The 21,755-nt window shown below is 41.5% G+C and overlaps 1 protein-coding gene across 1 annotated transcript; it reads right to left on the reverse strand.

Annotated features, from left to right (window-relative positions):
• Positions 1 to 310: 310 nt before the first annotated feature.
• On the reverse strand, positions 311 to 21,530 carry SPRING1 (SREBF pathway regulator in golgi 1). Its single transcript, XM_074205905.1, has 5 exons — positions 21,332 to 21,530; positions 15,243 to 15,399; positions 12,985 to 13,136; positions 11,570 to 11,683; positions 311 to 4,503 (listed from the first exon to the last, which is right to left on the reverse strand). The coding sequence occupies exons 1-5, from the start codon at positions 21,440 to 21,442 to the stop codon at positions 4,420 to 4,422; spliced, it is 618 nt and encodes a 205-aa protein (XP_074062006.1). The 5' UTR covers positions 21,443 to 21,530; the 3' UTR covers positions 311 to 4,419.
• Positions 21,531 to 21,755: the final 225 nt, after the last annotated feature.

Consider the following 21,755-nt stretch of genomic DNA (forward strand, 5'->3'; position numbering starts at 1 on the left):
TATTTCTATGAAGAATCTTTAGCTGCTGTAGATACAATGGGAAAAATATCATTCTAACACCTTTCAACATTATCAATTTAAAAATTGGCCTATGTTTGGTCAAACATTTAATGAATTCATCTCTAAAAAACTCCTAGATTTAATGAATGTTGAGTCCCCCTGTGGTTGCCATGGCAGTGCCAGCCCAAATGATTTCATGGGCCTAACCTAAGGACTAGAACCAAGAGGGATCTACAGAAAGGTGCTGGCCCCATGTCGCTCCATCCTTGGGAAGTCAAGGGCTAGATAATCAATAAAGACACTCAAGTCATTTTGAGAGACAAATTTTATTAAGTCAGCACCATTGAAAACACATTACACACAAAGGAGGCCCCACCCACACATTATGTCAAGAGGAAAAGGCAAAAACAAAGGGTTACCAAATCAAGTCGCCATCTTAAGATGCTTAGTTAAGTCATCCTAATCAATGAAGACTTTCTTTGGGGGAGTCCAAGTGGGAAGGGTAGGGTTGGAATTGAGGGAAATAGCTTCAGAAACATAGAAAATGGAAAGAATGATTGCCCAATGTGTGGAAAGACCCAAATTTGAACCCTGCTTCCCCCACCCACACTTATTAGCCAAGTGACCCTGGGCAGAATTAATAAGTCTCAATTTCCTTCTGTGTAGAATGGGGATAGTACTACCTGATAGCCAACCTTCCCAGGGTTGTTGTGTCCAATGAGGTAATGGGCAGAAACATATAATGGCGGTTATTGTACATGAAAACAAGAAAGAACTCACAGGGAAAGAAGAGGAAGGGCACAGGAGTCAAGCTACTATTACCCATCAAACTTGTCTGAATCCAAGATGGTGGTAAGAAAGCTTAACCCCAGGTAAGTAGGGCCTGGAGGAGGGAAGCACAAGCATGTGTAAACACACACACACACACACACACACACACACACACACACACACACAGTGTTCACAGTGAGAGATTGAGACATTATACAAGACTCATATGAATAGGTACCACCACAAATAGAAGAGACACTCAATGTGAAACAGTTGGTGGTGAAGGGGAAGTCCCCTAGCACCTAGAGCAAGCATCAAAGCTTGGGGAAAGGGGTAGGGAGAAGAGAGAGGGAGATAGGGAGTTTTAATCCACAGACCAAGAAAGCATCAGAAGTTATGTTTGCTTTTGGTGGGAGTGGGGGGAGCCCTTAGCAAAAAGATCAAGCATCAACACTGGGGGGGGGGGAGATATTCTTAATACATACAGGAAAGTAACAGCACTTTTATTATTTAGGGGGGTTGACAGGACAGGAGGGGTCCTAAGTACATGGAGAAAGAAAACATCAGAGCTTAGCCTCCAAACCAAGAAAGCATCAAAGCTGGGGAGAAGTCCTTCTTAGACATCAAAGCATCAAAGAAGGGGGCAGGACAACATTGGGGACTTCTTAGGACATGGACCAAGAAAGGATCAGTTTTAGAATCAGGGTAAGAGGGTGTCAAGGGGGGGGTGTAGACCTCATCACTCTGCTCAATAAAATATCAATATTTGGGGGTAGCTCAATCAAACCAAGAAAGCTTCAGATTTAGGTGAAGAGGGTTGGGGCAAAGGGAGGAACTCTTGTGACTGAGTTTAAGAAAGCATCAGATTGTGTGAGCAAGCAGCAAAAGGGGTGTGGGTGAGAGAAGCAAAGCCGGGGAAGGGGTGGCAGAGCCTTAGCACACAGAAAGCGGCAAAGTTAGATGGGGGGAGCCATCAGGGCAAGAAGCAAAACTGGGGGTTCTTAGCACTTAGATCAAGAAGCAAAACTGGAGAGTATTTAGCACTTGGAGCAAGAAGCAAAGCTGGGGGGAGCTCTCAATACAAGAAGCAAAGCTGGGGAGAGCTGAGAGCACTTGGAACAAGAAGCAAAGCTGGGAGGGAGGTCTTAGAATCTGGAGCAAGAAGCAAAGCTGGGGAAGAGCCCTCAGTATAAGAAGCAAAGCTGGAGAGAGGGCATGGGGGTTGGGTGGGAAGAGTCCTTAGCACTTGGAACAAGAAGCAAAGCTGGGGGGGAGGAGTCCTTAGCATGTGGAGCAAGAAGCAAAGCTGGGGGGTTCCTTAGCACTTGGAGCAAGAAGCAAAGCTGGGGGGGGAGCCCTTAGCACCTAGAGCAAGAAGCAAAGCTGCTGGGGGGGGTAGTCCTTAGCACTTGGAGCAAGAAGCAAAGCTGTGGGGGGAGCCTTTAGCACCTAGAGCAAGAAGCAAAGCTGGGGGGGAGCCCTTAGCCTGGAGCAAGAAGCAAAGCTGCTGAGGGGGGGGGAGTCCTTAGCACCTGGAGCAAGAAGCAAAGCTGGGGGGGATCTATTAGCACTTGGAGTAAAAAGCTAGGAAGGGGGCATGGAGCACTTGGAGCAAGAAGCAAAGCTGGGGAGGGGGTGAAGCACTCAGTTCAAGAAGCAAAGCTGGGGAGAAGCCCTTAGGACTTGGAGCGAGAAGCAAAGCTTGGGGGGGGGCTTTAGCACATGAAGCAAGCAGTAAAGCTGGGAGGGGAAGTCCTTAGCACATGGAGCAAGAAGCGAAACTGGAGGGGAGCAATCCCTCAGAGCAAGCAGCAAAGCTGGCGGAGGTGGGGGGGTAAGGGGAGAGGCTCAGCACTTGGAGCAAGAAGCAAAGCTGGGGTGGGGAGCCCTTAGCACTTGAAGCAAGCAGTTAACTGGGGAAGGGAACGTTTAGCACATGAAGCAAGCAGCAATGGGAGGGGGACCTTAGCACCTGGAACAAGAAGCAAAGTTGGGGGAAGGAAGCCCTCAGAGCAAGCAGCAAGCTGGGGGAGAAGGAAGACCTTAACACTTGGAGCAAGAAGCAAAGCCGGGGCAGGGGGAGAATTCCTAGCACACAGAACAACAGACCAAGAAAGCATCAGGACTGAAGATGGAGGGGGGTAGCTAGAAGGGACAGGAGCTGCAACAGAGAATCCAGGTTAAAAGGAACTTTGCAGATCATTCAGTTCAATCCTTCCATTTCTGAGGTCAGGAGAAGAGCCTACTTTGCCAACTGTCATAACAAGCAAATGGTAGGGCAAGACTTAAATACTCAAGTTCAGGTCTCTTGACTCCCACCCCAGTGTTCTCCTAATTCCCTTGCAAAGGCAATTACAGCATCATTCTTCATCAGGTTAAAGGGCTGAAGTTGCTCTACCACCTTGGGGGCCAAAGTACCCTAACTGGCTGACCACAAATCAAATAGTCCCTACCATGACAGGAGGGTCCAGACCTTCTCTCAGTTTCTGCTCATACATAAAAACAGACTGAAACCCCTCAAAACTGGGAACTGTTTAGAGCATAGGAGAACCAACATGTCAGTTCAAGGGCTGGGGAAACTGAGGCAGAAGCAGTGAGAGAGCAAGTTTGCCAGACATTCACTACAAGAAAAGTACTCAGCATTTCTAACTGGCCTCATAGAAATGGGGCTGATTTTCCCAAGGCCTCCCCCCAGGGCAGCAACCCAAAGCAAGGCAAGGAGAATCAGAAACTAGTTAGATTTCACTGTGAAACCCTTGGGTAAAATCGTTCTCTCAAATGCCAGTGAATAAGTCAACACCTAAGGGTAGACCAGCTGGCCTGTTGATGGTTTGGGCAGTCATGTCTCTTGGGAGGTATCAAATTCTTTTGTACATTTGGCTGAAGGTAACAGGGCACCACTGACATTAAGAAGAGTTAGGCAGGAAGACATTTCACTGGATGAGAAACTGGGGCCATGCTGGGAGAAGTCTGGGCCCCTAGAGAAAAACGATTTGATGTGTACAAATGGATCCTTTCAAGTCACAAAACATGTTAACATGAGGAATCAGCAGAAATCTAATCTTTTGCTCTGGGACAAATCTAAATAGAAGCTGAAAGGCAATAGCTTTTGGCTGCAAGAAATACTCCTCTTCACTACCATCCCAAATCAGTCCAATAAATAATTTACAATTATATACAAAGTTAGAGCTCAGGTCAAAAGTGAATCACTGAACTCTAAAGTCCAACCAAAGGAGTCTCACTCCCAGTTCCCTTTTGTAGGAATTGAGGAGGGAGGGGAGGAGAGGGAAGGAGATCTGCTCTGTTTGAGGTGTTCCAACCACTTGGTTGGATCCTTATTGCGGTTGCATCTTGAGAGAACCTGTCTGCCCAGCAAGGCCAAGGTGTTCAATGTAGGGAGAAGGGTGGACAGCTGAAGAAGGGTCTTGATTTCCCCATGGTCCCCTTCAGCACCATTCTCCAGTTTATACTGGGGCAGGCAGAGGCCCAACCTCAACTGAGGGGTAAATCTTCTAACCCATGGGCTCATTTTGAGTCTGAAGAGATACCCCTATTCCCCAAGAGCAGGCTGAGGTCTTCACCTCCACTCCTCTTTCTCCTCTTATGATCTGGCCTCATGGGCACAGTTCTTTCCAGCCCTGCACCCCATCATGCAGGGAAGAGCTCTGGTGGGTTCTCTCCATAGCAATATTTGGCAATGGGGTCCCTGTAGGTGTTCTCATGCTGCACACTCTGTGAGAAAAAAGAAAGAGAAGAGACCCATGAAAGAATGAGAGAGATATGGAGTAGAGAGGATGGAAAGAGAGAGACAAAGAGACAGAAAGAAACAGACAAAGAGAGAATTCAAGCACAAAACTTCCTAAGACTTTCCAACTTGGAGGAAAGAAACGGACAACCTTGGACATCTTGTTCAGAAACTCACTGTCACATTCTAGCTGGTTCTCACTCCAATTGAACCATTCAACAAAAATATATTAAATATCTGCTGCCTGCAAGGTATTCTACTAGTTGGAAGCTCATATTATAAAGAGGAAAATATGAGAAATGGGAAAATGGTGACCAGGAAGGAGCTATTCTGGCTTGGAAAGTCACTGGGATGAGGAGTGGAGACAAAAGAAGCAGACTGTTACATTCTTTCAGCAGTAAGCAGCAGCAATGATTTTTTTTGTCTTTTTAAACATTTTATCATTTATTTTTAACTCATTAAAAAAATTTGAGTTTGAAATCTCTTCCTCATACTGAGAAGCAAAGAAATGAGGTATCAATTATACATGTGAAATAATGCAAAACATATACCCATTATTAGCCATGTTGTAAAAAAGAAAAAGAAAGTCGAAAAAATTACACTTCAATCACACATAGGCTCCATCAATTGTCTCTCTGGATGGCATTTTTTACCATGGGTTCTTTGGAACTGTCTTGGATCACTGTATTAAACTGCGTAGTTAAGTTTTTCATCATTGATCACCACACAATATTGTTATTATTCTGCACAATATTCTCCTGCTTTTGCTCACTTTGCATCAGTTCATGCAAGTTTTTCTTTTTAAGATTTTATTTATTTTGAGTTTTACAAATTTTCCCCTAATCTTACTCCCCTATCCCCCCCACAGAAGGCAATTTTCCAATTTTTACATTGTTTCCATGGTATACATTGATCCAAATTGAGTGTGATGAGAGAGAAATCATATCCTTAAGGAAGAAACACAAAGTATACGAGATAGCAAGATCAGACAATAAGATATCAGTTTTTTTTTTCTAAATTAAAGTTAATAGTCCTTGGTCTTTGTTCAAACTCCACAGTTCTTTCACTGGATACAGATGGTATGCTCCATCACAGATACCCTCAAATTGTCCCTGGTTGTTGAATTGATGGAATGAGCAAGTCCCCCATGTTGTTGTTAGGGTGTACAATGTTTTTATGGTTCTGCTCATCTCACTCAGCATCAGTTCATCATGAACATTTTTCTAAGATTTCCCTGAAATTCACCTGCTTGTCATTTCTTATAGCACAACAGTTCAGTCATTTCCCAATATGGTTATCCCCACAAGTTCTAATTCTTCGTCACTGCAAAATGAGTTGTATTATTATTTTTTTTTTTAACAAATAGGTCCTTTTCCTTTAATTTCTTTGGGATACAGAGAGAGATATTGTTGGGTCAATAGGCATGCAGTTTTATAGTACTTTGAGCATAATTCCAAATTGTTCTTCAGACTGGCTGTATCAGTTTATAACACCACCAACAGTGAATTAGTATTCCAATTTTTCCACATCCTCTCCAACTTTGTTTTCTTTTTATGTCATAATAGTCAATTTGATAGTTGTGAGGTGGTACCTCGATTATTTAAATTTTGAGTTTCTCTAATTAATAGTGATTTAGAATATTTTTAAAATTATGACTATAAACAGCATTGATCTTTTCTGAAAACTGTGAGTTAATTTCCTTTGAACATTTACAAATTGGGGAATGACTCACATTTCTTATAAATTTGACTCAATCTTCTATGTATATGAGAAATGAGGTCTTTATCAAAGAAATATAGTATATAAATCCATCTTACTCCTGAGTTTTCCGCTTTTCCTTGGCTGCATTGGTTTTATTTATGCAAAAGCCTTTAAATTTTGATGATGTTTTTCCTTTGTTCTCGAAAACCAAGATATTAAGGAGGTGATTTGCACATGAATTAGATTTGAGTGAGGGGGTGCTGTGCTAAGTCATCAGTCTCACTTTCTCCTCTGGAACCATCTGGGTTCCTGTGATCCTCATTCAGTCATTTGGTCAAAAATCCTTCTCATCTTTGAGAAGGCAAAATTTTCCATACTCCTCTAATTTCCTTATATCATCATTTTTTAAATTTCTAAACAATACATCCATTTTGGCCTTTATCTTGGTATACAAGATTTTAACAACTGTGATTGTTGGCCTAAGTTTCTGACAAATGGCTTTTTAGTTTTCATACCAATTTTTGTCAAATAGTGACTTCTTGTCCCCAAAGCTTGGATATTTGGGTTCATCAAACATTAGATTACTATAGTCACATACTATTGGATTTATTCTTTATATCCTGCAACTTTGCTAAAGTTAATTCTTCCAAATAATTTTTTAGTTGATTCTCCAGGTATCCAATTCAAAGAGTGATTTTGTTTGCCTATAATTTGTCGAAGGTTGTTTTCTGCATCAACTGAAATAATCATAAGATTTTTGGTTTTTTGTTTTTTGTTTCTGGCCAATTATGCAGAATTTTCTAAAATTGAACCAGACCTCCATTGCTAGTTTGAATCACAGTGTAGGATCTTCATTACACACTGCTATAATTTCCTTGCTAGTAATTTTTGTATCAATATTTGTGAGGGAAAAATGTCTACAGTTTTCTTTCTCTTTTATTTGTTCTTGCTTTAGGCATAAACATCATATTTGTGTCATAAAAAGAATTTAGAAGGACTCCTTCTTTGCCTATTTTCTCAAATAGTTTACATAGTATTGGAATTATTCTTTAAATGTTTGGTAAAATTCATTTGTGAATCCATCTGGTCATGGGGCTATTTCCTTAGTGAATTCATTTGAAGCTTGTTCATTTACTTTTTTCTAAGATACTTAAGTTTTCTATTTCCTCTTTAGTTAATCTGGGCAAATTATATCTTAGTAAACAATCATCCATTTCACTTAGATTATTAGATTTATTGGTATATAATTGAGCAAAATAGCTCCTAATAATTGCTTTAATTTGATTTTCATTGATGGTGAATTTATCCTTTTTATTTTTGATACTAGTAATTGAGTTTTCTTCTTGTATTAAATAAAATTAACAAACGATTTATCTATTTCATTGTTGCTGCTTTTAAATAAAACCAGTTCCCAGTTTTATCTATCAGTTCAATGATTTTCTTACTTTCAATTTTATTAATCTTTCATTTAATTTTCAGCATTTCCAATTTGGTGTTTAATTGAAGATTCTTAATTTGTTCTTTTTTCTAGTTTTTAGTTGAGTGCCCAATTCATTGATGCATTCTTTATTTTACTGATATATGTAAGTGTTGTTTTTCAGTTATGTCTCACTCTTCATGAATCCATTTGGGATTTTCTTGACAAAAACCTGGAGTAGATTATCATTTCCTTCATCAGCTCATTTTACAGATGAAAAGACTGAGGCAAACAGGATTAACTGACTTGTCTAGCTCCACTGCTAGTAAATTTGTAAGACTGGATTTGAATTCAGAAAGATGACTCTTCCTGACTCCAGGGCTGGCATTCTATCAACTGTGCCACCTACCTGTCATGGATTATTTAGTTTCCAATTAATTTTTAATTTATGCACATATGATCTTTCATTGGATGTAATTTTTATTGCATTATGGTCTGAAAAGGATGCATTTAATACTTTTGCTTTTCTTCATTTGTTTTTAAGGTTTTTAATGCCCTAATATATTTTCAACTTTTGTGAAGGCTCCACATAGATCTGAGAAAAAAATATTCCTGGCCATTCTCATTCAACTTTTTCTCAAAAGTCTATCATATCTAACTTTTCTAAAATTCTATTCATCTCCTAAATTTCTTTATTTTCTATTTAGATTTATCTAGTTCTGAGAGGGGAAAGTTAATATCTCCCACTAGTATACTTTGACTATCTTATTTCCTCTTTTAAATTATTTTTCTTTTAATAATATGGACATACTTTTGACTCATATATATTTCATTGTCTATATTACCTTTTAGCAAAATGTCGCTACCCTGCTTATCTCTTTTAAATAGGCCTGTTTTTGCTTTTTTCTGATATCATGATTGCTATACCTTGCCTTTTTTTATTACCTTAGTTGAAGCATTAACCAATTCTGCTCCAACCCCTTATTTTACGTGTGTGTGTGTGTGTGTGTGTGTGTGTGTGTGTGTGTGTGTCTTTCTGTTTCAAGTGTGTTTCTTGCAAACAACATACTGTTGCATTCTGGTTTCTAATCCATTTTGCTCTGTTTCTGTTTTATTTTGAGTTCATCCCATTCACATTCAATTATGATTGCTGTATATTTCCATCTCATTTATTTATTTATTTATTTTGCAAGGCAAACAGGGTTAAGTGACTTGCCCAAGGCCACACAGCTAGGTAATTATTAAGTGTCTGAGACCAGATTTGAACTCAGGTACTCCTGACCCCAGGGCCAGTGCTTTATCCACTATGCCAACCTAGCTACCCCCATTTTATTTTTTTTATCCTTTTTTCTCTCTCTTTTTACCTTATTCTTTTCTCAAATGAATCATCAACTGTCTTAATCTTCCCTTCATTATGTTACTGCCCTCTCCCTTCTCTCATACCATTCTTCATGTATTTCTCTTTTGGGTAAGATAGATTTCAAAGGAGTATGCATACCATTTCCTCATGGAACTAATTCTATTGAGAGAGGGGTTAACCATTTCCTCTTCCTTAGCACTAATTATAATAATTACTGTTTATTATAACAATAATGATGATAGCCAATAACAGCCAACATTGGTATTTATTGTGTCAGACCATGTTCAAAGCACTTGACAACTATTATTTTAATGGAGCCTCACAATAACCCTGGAAGACATGTGCTCTTATAGATAAGAAAACTGAGGCAAACAAAAATTATGATTCATTTGGGCGTCAGAGAGCTAATTATGTCTTGAGGTTTGAACTGATTCAGGTCTTCCTGACTCTAGGCCCAGAACTTTATGTAGTGTACCACCCAACTGCTTTGAAAGATAAGGAAATTTAGTTGTAGGGAGAGGAATAGAGATGATTTCCTATGATTTCCTTAGTTAAGGGATCTCCCCAGTGAGGAAAGTCCTTCTACAAATGCAAGTTAGCACTTTCTCTCTTACAAATGTTAGTCATGTAAGGTACTGAAAGGGCAAATGACTTGTTCAGGGTCACCTAGTCAACGTGATTCAAAGGCAGGATTTGAACCTAGGTCCTCCTAATTTCAGAAAAAATGTGGGAAGATTTAAATGAACTGATGCAAAGCGAAGTGAGCAGAACCAGGAGAACACTTTTATAATAATAGCAACATTGTACAATGATTAGCTATGAATGATCTGACTTTTCTGAGCAATATATTGATCTAAGACAATGCCAAAGGACTCATGATGAAAAATGTTATCCATCTCCAGAGAACTGATAAACTCTGAATGCATAATGAAGTATAATTTTTTCACGTTGTTTTATTGAATTTTTACTTTTTTTTGCAACATGGCTAATATAGAAATGTTTTGTGTGATTTCTTAAGTATAATTGATATCACATACCTTCTCAATGTGTAGAAAAGAATTTAATCCTACATAAATGTGTCTGCTTATCTTTCACTCACCTTTCCCACTGAGAATTATAGCTACTATAATAAAACCCTCTTATTCACTCATAGAATATTCATCTAACCTTAAACAAGCAGTTATTTGCAAGTGCTAAGGAAAGAAAGAACTCTCCCAGGTTTGAATTTTTTCCAGGCAATATTGGGACACTCAAGGACTCAAGATAAAAGGAAGCTCTACATCTCAGTATTCTACTTAAGGGAAGGAAGTGCCCAAGATGATAAGGAAGAAGGAACCTTTCCTTCAATTCTTCAAGCCTATATTTTTGATTCTCCATCTTGTAATGGGCTGATTATAGCCCTAGTATCTCCCATAAAGGAATCCTAGTGAAGGATCTTGCAAAGAGATCACTACTTATATATTTCCCTGGAGGACTCAGCTCCTCAAAGGCTCCAACAGTGGAATACAATTCAAACTGGTCCTACTAAGTTGGTCAAGAATTCCAAATGTCATCCTGACAGCAGACTATGTCCAATATTGTGGACAAACACAGAGAAGCCAGGAGGGGTTCAGTCCAAGCAGGGTAGACATTAAACAATGAGCTGCAGGGCCAAAAAGGAGATTTATTTTTTACCCTATGCCTTTTTTTTGGTTTTTGCAAGGCAATGGGTCCAAGTGACTTGCCCAAGGTCACACTGCTAGGTAATTATCAAATGTTGGAGGCCAGGTTTGAACTCAGATCCTTCTGATTCCAGAGTCAGTGCTCTATCCAAAGAGCCACCTAGTTGCTTCAGCCCTTTACGTTTGAAGGATTCTTCTGACTCTTCAGTGATGGTGGTGTTAAAAAAAAAAGCAAAGAACTGCACTGGGGAGAAAGTACCTCCAATAATCAGAGAACTAATGATAGCTAAATTTCTCCATTCTCCCCAGCAGCTAGTGTATTCACCTTTTAAAGCACCTTCAGCCTACTTTGGAACATTGGATATTCCAAGTTTCTTTTTACTTTTTGTGGGCATGTGAGCTGAGCCTTCAAGGAAGTCAATATTTCTAAGAGGCTCCAGACATGAGGAGGAAGTCTATATAAATTCCCAGTAATGGGAAATGGAATGTTTATTAAGTTTAAGGGATAGAAGATTAAAATTAACCTTTGAAAAGCTCCGTGAACTTAGGGACCCTCTATTTTTGCAATACTAGTATAGTATCTGGTAGACAGCAGGCACTTAATAAATGCTTGTTAAATTGAACAGAGTTGATCTCAAGAGTCATAGTTTAAAAAAACAACCTAGTAATTATTTTATCTAGTTTGAATCTATTATGTACATACTGTCTCCCTGGGAGAATGTAAGCCTCTTGAGGACAGGAGCATTTTTTTGTTGTTTTTTTAATCTCCAGCAATTAGAAGAGAGAGGCAGTTATTTTCTAAAATCTTGCTTATCACTTGAATCATCATTCTTACCCTTATCTCCAGCCCAAATAGCCTGAATGTATGGTTTCCCAAATTCTTTTCTCCTTCCCACTCCATTCTATCTCCTCACCTGAGATGAGGTTCTGCATTTGGCCAGACACAGTTCAAAGTGATCTTCCACAGCCATGAAAAGATTTTGAAATGCTGCTGCAGCCTGGTTGAGGAACCGTTCTAAGAGTAATTGCTGAGGAAACAGAAGAGGTTCAAGCTATAAGATCCTGAAGTTTTGGCCCAGGAAGAAAACAGGGGATCAGAGTAAACAACCAAAGCCACCTCACAGACCACCTAACCCAACTCCTTCATTCTACATATGAGGAAACTGAGGTCCTGGGAATTGAATCACTGAAGGTTACACAGGTATAGCATGTGCCTGAACCAGAATTCAAACCCAAGTCCTCTGACTCCATATCCAGGACCTTCCTCCAGTAGAAAGATGTATCTTATCTAAAAGAAATGCCAATAAGCTCACAATGCTCTGGAGCCACCCATTTGGCTGAGAAGGAAAAGTTTCTTTCCTTGTAAACATGGGCTGGGTTACAGGAACTAACTTACTGTCACTGCCAACCAGTTCCTTTCAGCAGTTATAATATCAGCCATTATTAATAAGAGTCATAAAATAAAGGGCAGGAAGGGAGGGGCAAGAGAAAGAGTCTTTCCTAGAAGAAATGCAAACTATACACCTTTTTTTTGGGGGGGGGGGTTGCAAGGCAAATGGGGTTAGGTGGCTTGCCCAAGACCACACAGCTGAGTGATTATTAAATGTCTGAGACCTGATTTGAACTCAGGCACTCCTGACTCCAGGGCCGGTGCTCTATCCACTGTGCCACCTAGCCACCCCCAAACTATACACCTTTTACAAGTAATCAGAGACCACATTCCATGTTGATGGGGCTGTGAAGAAATGGGCACTTGTACTGTGAACATGGACAGGTTTCTCTAAAAAATGTATGCATCCAATTGGAAATAAAAGGCTCACTGATTTATACAATCAAAGTTACAAAACTGATGATAAAATAAATTGTATTACCTGATCCTAGGTCTGGTGCTCTACAGCTGCTGGGAAAGATCACCTTAGTGATCATCCAGTTTCCTTATTGTATAGAAAAGGAAACTGAGGCCCAAAGGTTTAGCAATTTGTCCAAGGCCACACATGCAATGAAGAGTAGAGCTAGAACTTGGAAACACACTCCCTCATCCTAATTCTCAATCTTTGTTTCTCTCTTTTGCATCCCTATACCTCCTTCCTTGGTATTCCAAAGGATGGACCATTAGACCAAGGTTTGGATTTTTGAGGCAGGAAGATTCATGTTTGAATCCTCTTTCAGATACCAGCTGTGTGTAGTAAGTCACTCCAAATCTATGGAGTAAGTTACTCCAAATCTCTGGGGCCTCTCTCTCTTTTCATCTGTAAAATGGGTTAAAAAGCTACTCTCATCCCTAGAAGGAAGCTCCCTTCCCAGGCCTCTATTACTCTGTGACACATACCTTGTTGGGCTGGAGACAGCAGGAGACGCAGTATTCATAGGCACCACAGCACCCATTGGACAAGCAACCATCACAGCAGAAGCGCCTGGCGCTGGCAGCATTGACATTACAACAGCCGTTCACAAGCAGGTCCTTCCTTTCGCAGACATAACCTTGGGAACCAAAGAGAAACCGCAGGATGAAGTCAGAGCATTGTGGACACTCTCTGATGTGGGCAAGGCAGGGATGTTTCTCTGCACATGGAAAAGGAACTAGTCATTTCATGAGGCCATTCTCACTGAGCCATACAAAGTGATTAGACCAGCTGTCGCAGTTTGTAGGACACGTGGGTCTGTTAGTCTTACAAGTTATGCATCCCTGGCGGCGACCTGCAGTGAAACTCAATTCTGAGGCCTCAGGGGTCTGACTCAGGCTTTTTAACTAGGCTGCATCAGCACAATTTATCATCCCTAGTTAAGTAAGAGAGAGAAGAGAATAAAGAAAAGATCTCTAGGAGCCTCAGAGGGATCCAGCAATATGGCTGCCATGGGTCCTGACTCCAGCATCATCTCCCTGTGTGACCCTGTCAGACATACCCATTTCCTCTTCCAAAAGCAGGCTATATATGAAATCTCATTTCAATTTCTGTCTCAACATATTCAAAACAGAACTCATTATTTTCCCCACCTGCCCCTCTTTCTCACTTAATTAGGACTGGACTCCACAAGCTCACAACTGTGGGATCATCCTTGCTATCACTCTCTCAGACCCCCTCCATATCCAGGTTGCTGCCAAGGCCTGATGTGTCTACCTTTGAATCTCTCTGTCTTATCTGACAATGTCACCACTCAGATACAGGCCCTTATTACCTCATGCCTGAATAATTATAACAGGCTGCTAAGGGGTCTCCTCCTATCTTGTCTTTCTCCAAACTAGTCCATCTTCTATTTAGTCATTAAAGTGATCTTCTTAAAGCAAGGTTCACACGCTGTCACTCCCCTCCTCAATAAACTTCAATGGCTCCCTATGACCATGAGGATTCTATCTATCTGACTGTCTAATTTATCTCTATGTACATATATACATTATATTCATAATATATTATACATTAACATTTATTTATAAAACATATAGATACATATATATAAAACATATGCATACATATCAGTCACACATTATACACATGCAAGCATATTAATATGTATGTAGGATTGTAATATAGCATATATTATAATAAATATATAATATATCCATATATGTGTGCATGCATATATAAGCATGCATTATTCAAATATTTAATACATTATATTTATATTAGTTATGTCAATACCATATATATGCATATGTAAATGCATAAATATAAATTAGTGCATTATCATAAATATGAAATATATAAATAATACACGCATGAGACTTGTGGATATATATGTCCATAAATACAGATGCATGCATGCATGCATTCATTCATTCATTCTCCTCTATTTGGTTTTTAAATCTCTTCCTAACCTGGTTCCTTGTTACCTTTCCAGTTTTCTTATCCTTTCCTCCCTTCCCAGGCCTCTATTACTCTATGACACCAGCCTCCTTGCTATTCTTCACACCAGAGTCCTTGGCTTTGCCAAATGGTCCAACATCAGAAACAGATAAGATTTTATTAGTTGAAATGACATTAACTATGAGCTGTTTCTTTATCTGCTTGGCAGTTAAACCCAAAGGACCATGGGCTCTCTCTGCCAGACTTGCAACAGAAATCACAGAAACCAGATTTCAGCTGTTAATGGGATGGAGAGGTCCTATAGTCCACCACGGCTACAGCAGCCAAACAGAGCTAATTTGCTGTCATTTCTACTGACTATCTCCCCAATGAGGATGGAAGCATCTTGAGAGCAGGACTTCTTTCTTTATTTGCCTCAGTACTTACCACAGAGCTCTGCAAACAAAAGAGGTTTAATAAATACTTCATTCAATCATTCACAACTCTATTAGTATTGGTATGGTTTGCCTGCTGGCCTTTTCCAAGCCTGAGTTCAGATCTCATCTCTGCAGGAGACCTTTCTGGTCTCTCCTTCTACTTCCCTTAGAAGGCAAGGACCATGATGGTGCTTTCCTGGGTATGTCTGGCTCATGGTAAGTATTGAATGCTTGCCAACTTCCCTTCCCCATGGGGTTGATAGAGTACAGAATTATCCCTACTTTACAGATGAGGAAACTGAGATCTCATTCACTTTCCTCTTTCTACAACTGCCCATGATGAGGCCCAGAGAGGGCCAGGGCCATACCAAGCTCATCCGTGATGAGAAGCTTCCCTTGAATGGAGTTCCGACACTGGTTGCTGGGGCGACTGCTGTTACCCAGGTTAAACTGCACTTTCCACGGGATAGGCTGCTCACGATCTTGAACCTGGAGGAGATTCCGGTCTCTCACTGCCCTCTCCTCCTACAAAGAGGACCAGAAATAAATGGTGGTAAATGATGAACAACTTCAAGACTTCACTTCTGAGACCTGGTAAGACTACACAAGTACTCTGAGAAAGATGAAATACTTTAAACTTTAAAAAAAAGAGAAAAAACACTGAGGAAACTCATCTGCTCAGTTTTCTAGTCATGTTTGAGCTAATTAGAGGCAACTAGGTGTCAAAGAAGGATCTGGAATCAGGAAAACTCAATTCTTTGAATCCAATCTCAGACATGTATTAACTGTGTGACCCTAAGCAAGTCACTTTACCCTGTTTGCTTCAGTTTTCACATCTGTAAAATGGGAATCATAATAGCACTTACCTCCAGGATTGTTGTGAGAATAATTACAAATTGCTTTGCAAATCTTGAAGCAATATATAGTTATTATGTTGTCTGCAAAATGAGCAGATACCTTCCTTGACTTTTTTTGGGGGGGGTTAGGTTCTTTTAGGGTTTTTTTGACTAAAGGATTTCATCTGTGTAAGGAGCCCCCCCAAAATAACTTTTATATATTTAGATGGGTGCCAATTCACCAATTAACAGTCTCAGAGGATAACAATAACAGATGAGGGAGGAACCTTAGAAATGGAATATAAGATGTGGGAAAGGCAATGCCAGAACTAATCTCTCTCTCTCTCTCTCTCTCTCTCTCTCATACACACACACACACACACACACACACACACACACACACACATCTGGACATTATAACAAGAATATATATGTTATACACATGCTCTTGGTTTTGTCTGAATCATACCATTGTTACTATGTTCATTTTTCTAAGGTTCAGTCTCTCATTAGTGAGATGATGCAGGGCAGCTAGTTGGCACAGTAGATAAAGCACCAATTCTGAAGTCAGGGGAACTTGAGTTCAAATCTGGTCTCAGACAGACTGTGTGGCCTTGAGCAAGTCAGTTAACCTTGACTGTCTCATATCCAGGGCCATCTCCAGTTGTTCTGATTCCTATCTGTCCACTGGACCCAGATAGTTCTGGAGGAGAAAATGAGGCTGGTGACTTTGCACATACATGTCATAGCATCATTTCCCTGATGACAGACAAACATCACCAAATTTAGGATAGTGATGCTTCCATTACAGACTCATCCTCATAGGGGTTGATGTGACAAAGTACTTTAGGACTCATAAGGCACAATGGAAACAGGTCTTATGGGTAGAGAAATAGAATGAACAGAGTTCCATGATTTTTTTTTAATTCTTTGCTATAAGGCATAAGTTTTTAACCTTGCCATGGACTCTGTTGGTGATATGAGGAAGCCTAAGCATCCATTCTCAGACTTATGTATTTACATGCACAAAATAAAAGATGAAGGATCACAAAGGAAACCACTGAAAATAGCTATTCTAATGTTTTTAAAAAAATAAGTTCATTCAGGGATCCCACTTTACAGATGTCTCAGTCATTAGGTAAGGGAGGGGGAAAGTCTATATTTGAAAACGAAGGTGATGTCATTTTTTAATATGGCCTTCAATTAAGAGCTGAGACAATTTCTACATTATTTTCAAGAAATGTTGACAGTAACAAATTAGACCACAGTCTCCTAACCTCAAACCCAAACCAAACAGGCCCATGGCCCCAAGCTACCTTCTCCAATTGCACAAAGAGGAAGGAACTGAGGCAGTAGCCCGGAAAGAAGCCAAGCATAACAGAGAATCCTTGCACTTAATCCAACGGTCAATTTTTCTGGAGCTGCTTGTTAGAAATTGAGGCATAAGTCAAATGTCTGTTTCTATCTTAAGCAAGTTGCTAAGACCTCATGGGAGTTTGGAGTTGGAAATTCCCAAATCTCAGAGTTGGTGGGGAAAGGAAGGATGATTAAACCCAGACCAACCCAGACCTAATAAAAAAAAATCCATTCAATAGAGCAAAAATGTACGAAGCACCTACTGTATACCAAATACTAAGCCCTAGAGATTGAAGGAAAAAAAGAAATATGGGGAAAAGCCTTTGCCTCTCATAGAAGAGGTATGCTAAGCAGATACAAAATGTTAGCAGACATAGCTACAAGTTAGAAAAGACATGTAAAATCCTCTAGGTGGGAGGGTGGGGCAAAGGAATCCAAAAAGTGGGGATTGGAAAACCTATAGACTAAAAGTACCTCAGAGGTCATCAAGCTCAATCTGCCCATTTTACAGTGGATAAAAACTGATCTTCAGAAGGATTGTCCAGGGTCACACAGAGAATAAGCCTCAGAGGTAGGATTTCAACCCAGCTCCTGTGCCTTCAGAACCAGGGCTCCTTCCCCTGTACCATACTGTCTTAGAATACTTTCTTTAAAATGGTAGCATATGAGCAGGGTCCAGAGGGGGAATGAGGAATAGTGAGGAAGCTAGATGACCCAGTAGAGTGCTGGACCTAGTAATCAGAAAGACATGGGTTCAAATTTGGCCCCAGACATTTACTAACTATGTGACCTTGGGCAAGTCACTTAACCTAGGTGCTTCAGTTTCCTTACCTGTAAAATGAGGGGACATGGTAGTGCCCACCCTCCCAGGTTGATGTGAAAGTCAAATGAGATATTTGTAACAAGCTTTGCAAACCTGAATATAATATATATATATATATCATATATAATGTAATAGAAATATTAGTCATTAATATTAATCATTAATTTTATTACTATGTTGTTCCTTCTGATCTCTGAACCTTAGTTTCTTATCTATCACATGAGAGAGTTAGACTGGAAGAGTGGAAGGTTTCTGGAATTTGACAAGAGAACCTGGGTTCAAATCCTGCCTTACGCCAATCACTTCTCTTGAATCTGAGTTTCTCATCTATAAAATCAGGAAGGGCAGAGGTGACCTCTAAAGTCCCTTCTATCCATGATCTCTATTTTCTCAGTTGGCTCCAAAGCTGATAAACTTTTCCAGAAGTCAAAAAATTATGAACCAGCAAAAGCCCCTTCCTCAATCACTAGGCTGGACCCTTCTCTAAAGCCTTGGAAGCTGGGGAGGTCCAGTGGGTCCTGAACCTATGCCTTCACAGCATCAATTCTTTCCAAACTGGAAAGGCTCTCATCTCACTAAGTCACCAAGCAGGTTCATGCCCAGATTGCTCACCAAGGGAAGGGAAGAAGGAAATACAGAAGTCAGGGATCCCAGGTCTGAACCTCTCATAGATACTTAGAACCTGTGTGACTTTGTATATGTCAAGGACCCTTTCTGAGCTTCATTTTCCTTGTCAGTAAAATGATCCTGTGATGATGAATGTGTTTGGTCATTAGCATGTAATCTTCTGAGGGCAGGGGCTCTTGCTACCTTTTGTCTTATTCCTAGATCTCAACAGGGGATAATAAATAGTAAACATTTAAGAAAAACTGGTTGGATTGTGTATCAGAGATCTTGCTGGGGGGGAGGGGGGCAGGAAGAGTTTAAAATAAAAAGAAAATAATATCAATAATAATATAGAGGAAAGCAGCTCGATGTCACCATGGTGTTAGAGCATAAGTCCTGGAGTCAGAAACTCACCTTTCTGAGTTCAAATCTGGCCTTATACACTTACAAGCTTTATGAATCTAGGCAAGTCACTTAACCCTGTTTGCTTCAGTTTTTTTATCTGCAAAACGATTTCACAGAAATAGGGAACTTCCAGGTGAGGAAAATACCTCTCCCAAAGAGGATGGGCATCTTCTTTGTAACTGATGGTCCTTAAGAGTTTCTTGGAACTCAGGATAGAAAAAGTGCTATCTAGCCAATGTATAGATCATTGAATGTAATCAATGTAGATCAAAGCACACTTTAAAATTTTTTTTCCTGCCTTTTTGCCTTTGTTTTCTTTCACAATATGACTAATATTGCAGGACTGCACTTGTATAACCTGCTTGCCTTCTTAATGAGGGGACAAGGGGAGGAAGGAAGAGAATTTGGAGCTCAACAATTTTTAGATGAATGTTAAAAATTGGTTTTATCTGTAATTAAGGAAGAAATAAAATATTAAACTAAAGGTTAAGAGTTGTCTGGAGTAATTGTGTCAAACTCAAGTAGAACCAGAATCACTAACCTCCAGGTAAGGATCCTGGTCACCAGTAGACTATGCCCACCACATATTTGCATTATCTATTCTATTGTAATTGTTTTACATATGTTAAATATTTCCCAATTGCATTTTCATCTGATGAATGCTGGAAATCCCTAGCAGGAGATAATGTCCAGGGTCACCCAGCTAGAGGTCTGACTCCCATCTCCAACTCCACATCCCACAAAACTACAATTTCTCTCATTTAGTAAAATGGATGCCAATTGGTTGATGAACCAGTGACATTTAAATAGTTATTAAAAACCAGCTGCATCTATTTTACAGAACCGACAGCCCAATCCAAGCCTGAAAGATAATATAAGCTCCTTTAAGACAGAGACCTGAAGTGTATCTCCATATCCTCCAGATCTTTCATATGGCAGGCAATGTCCTCTGAATGACCTCTAAAAACAAGCAGTCATCTCCCTCGGTCCTGGGCCTGATGACTACACCAAGGAAGCCCTCTCCATTTGGGAGGTCTGATCTTTGGAAAGTTGGGGGGAGGTTCCCTTCCCATAATCAAAATTTTCCAATTTCCAACATTTGTTTCATGTTGTATCCTAAGGGGCGAAGCAGAACAAGGCTAATCCCTCTTCCATAAGGCTGTCATAGCCTTCTTTGCACTGCTCTTCTCCCCCTTCTTCTTCCTTCTCTGGGCTAAACATCTAAATTTTAGCTTATTTCACAATTCATGCAAACATTCTATCCTTGTTTACAAAAATAAAATGTGGGGGAAGGGAAGAACCCCAATAGCTCTTTGTTTCATGGTAACAGTCAAAACAATAAAAAAAAACCCAAAGGCAACAACAGATCGGCTTTCTCCCTCCTTATTTTCTCATTCTTCCATAGACTCCAGCCAAGTAATTCCAGCCAAGTCAGGGGAAAGTTGAAACAGTCCTTACTGGCCCCTTCAAGGTCACTTACTTCCCTTCACATATTTGGTGCCCCCCCACCACCGCCACCCACAAAACTGGAACCAGGCCCACTCCACCTAATGGTGATTGCTGAGGAGACCGCAAAGCAGAGACAAACAAAAATCGCAGGCCTGGGCTCCCAGATTCTTTATTGATACAGCCAAGGGCTGTCTCCATATTCTAAGGCTGGGATGCCTCCTCTCATTTCTTTCATTCATCTGGATCCATTTCAAGTGCTTTCCAGTCTCCAAGATGCCGAGACTCGATTCTCTACAGCACCAGCTCAGGACCCCAAGCTCAATGGGGGATTCAGGCAGCTCTAACCCCATTTTAAGAATGCCCACTGAGGCCCAGTGAAGTGGGTGGGGCATCGGGGAGTTCGGACTCCTGGGTTCTAGTCCCCAGCAAGGCACTCTGGGAGATCTGTAAATGGCAGAGATACAGTATCTCTCTGCAAGGAAGGTCTGTAAGCCTGAGAGATACAGTATCTCTCTCTGGGGGAGCTGTAATAAACCTCAGAGAGATACAGTATCTCTCCGGGAGGGCTATAATAAACCTGAGCGATCTCTAGCCTGAGAGATGCAGCGTCTCCCCGGGAAGTCCATCCGGCACCCCGAGCCTCAGCATGCGTCTCCCTGGCATCCCGGCCGGCTCAGACTGTCCGAGGCTGCCTTGGCACAAGGTCAAACGGCCAAAGGTGCCCACAGGATCCGATGGAAATCACCAGGAAAGCCCGGGGTCAGTTTTCCCCTCTACGAACCACAAGGTTTGAAGGAGCTGGGGGGGGGGGGGGTGCCCGAGGCCCCTTCTCGCTCGGAAACGGAAGGTCTACAACGGGCTGGTTCCTCCCGGCCTCAGTTTCCACAGCTGTAAAATAATAAGCTTTCTCCCGTCCCCGCCCCCCCCCCCCGCCCAAGGGATGCCCGCTGGAAGCCCCAGCGGCGGCACGGGGGGCACTGACCTGCTTGAAGGTGCTGCTGAGGAAGTAGACGAGGGACAGCCCGAAGAGCAAGCCCAGCACCCAGCGCTTCCTCAGGAGCCTCCGCCACACCAGGGAGGCCAGGGTCACCATCCCCGGCCCCGCGGCCGGCTGCGGCGCGCCCGCGGGGGCCGGGGGGCAACGGCCCGGGCTCGCGGACCCGGGGGGCCGCGCTAAAGGGGCTCCGGCCCGGGGGCGGGTGGGGCTGCGGGGCCCATCGCGGCCGGCGGCAGCCCTGGGGGGGCGGAGGGCCCCGAGCCCCGCCCCCCAATGCGGCAACTCAGCTCAGCCGGGCGCGGGGGCCCCCGCCCCATCGCCTCCCGCACGCCGGGGCCGGGCTAAAGGCGGGGGGTGGGGGGGGCCGGGGTCGGGCCCGAGCCTCCTCTCTGCCACCTCCCCCCCCACC

This window comes from Macrotis lagotis, chromosome X, assembly GCF_037893015.1.
Source record: "Macrotis lagotis isolate mMagLag1 chromosome X, bilby.v1.9.chrom.fasta, whole genome shotgun sequence".
Lineage (NCBI taxonomy): Eukaryota > Metazoa > Chordata > Mammalia > Peramelemorphia > Peramelidae > Macrotis > Macrotis lagotis.

Excerpts from the sequence above, each read along its gene's own strand:
- SPRING1 (XM_074205905.1), bottom strand. The coding sequence starts at position 21,442 with ATGGTGACCCTGGCCTCCCTGGTGTGGCGGAGGCTCCTGAGGAAGCGC. Across the intron at positions 13,137-15,242 it reads TCTCATCACGGATGAGCTTG|GTTATGTCTGCGAAAGGAAG; the intron begins GTATGGCCCTGG and ends TTGGTTCCCAAG. Across the intron at positions 11,684-12,984 it reads GCTGTCTCCAGCCCAACAAG|CAATTACTCTTAGAACGGTT; the intron begins GTATGTGTCACA and ends CTGTTTCCTCAG.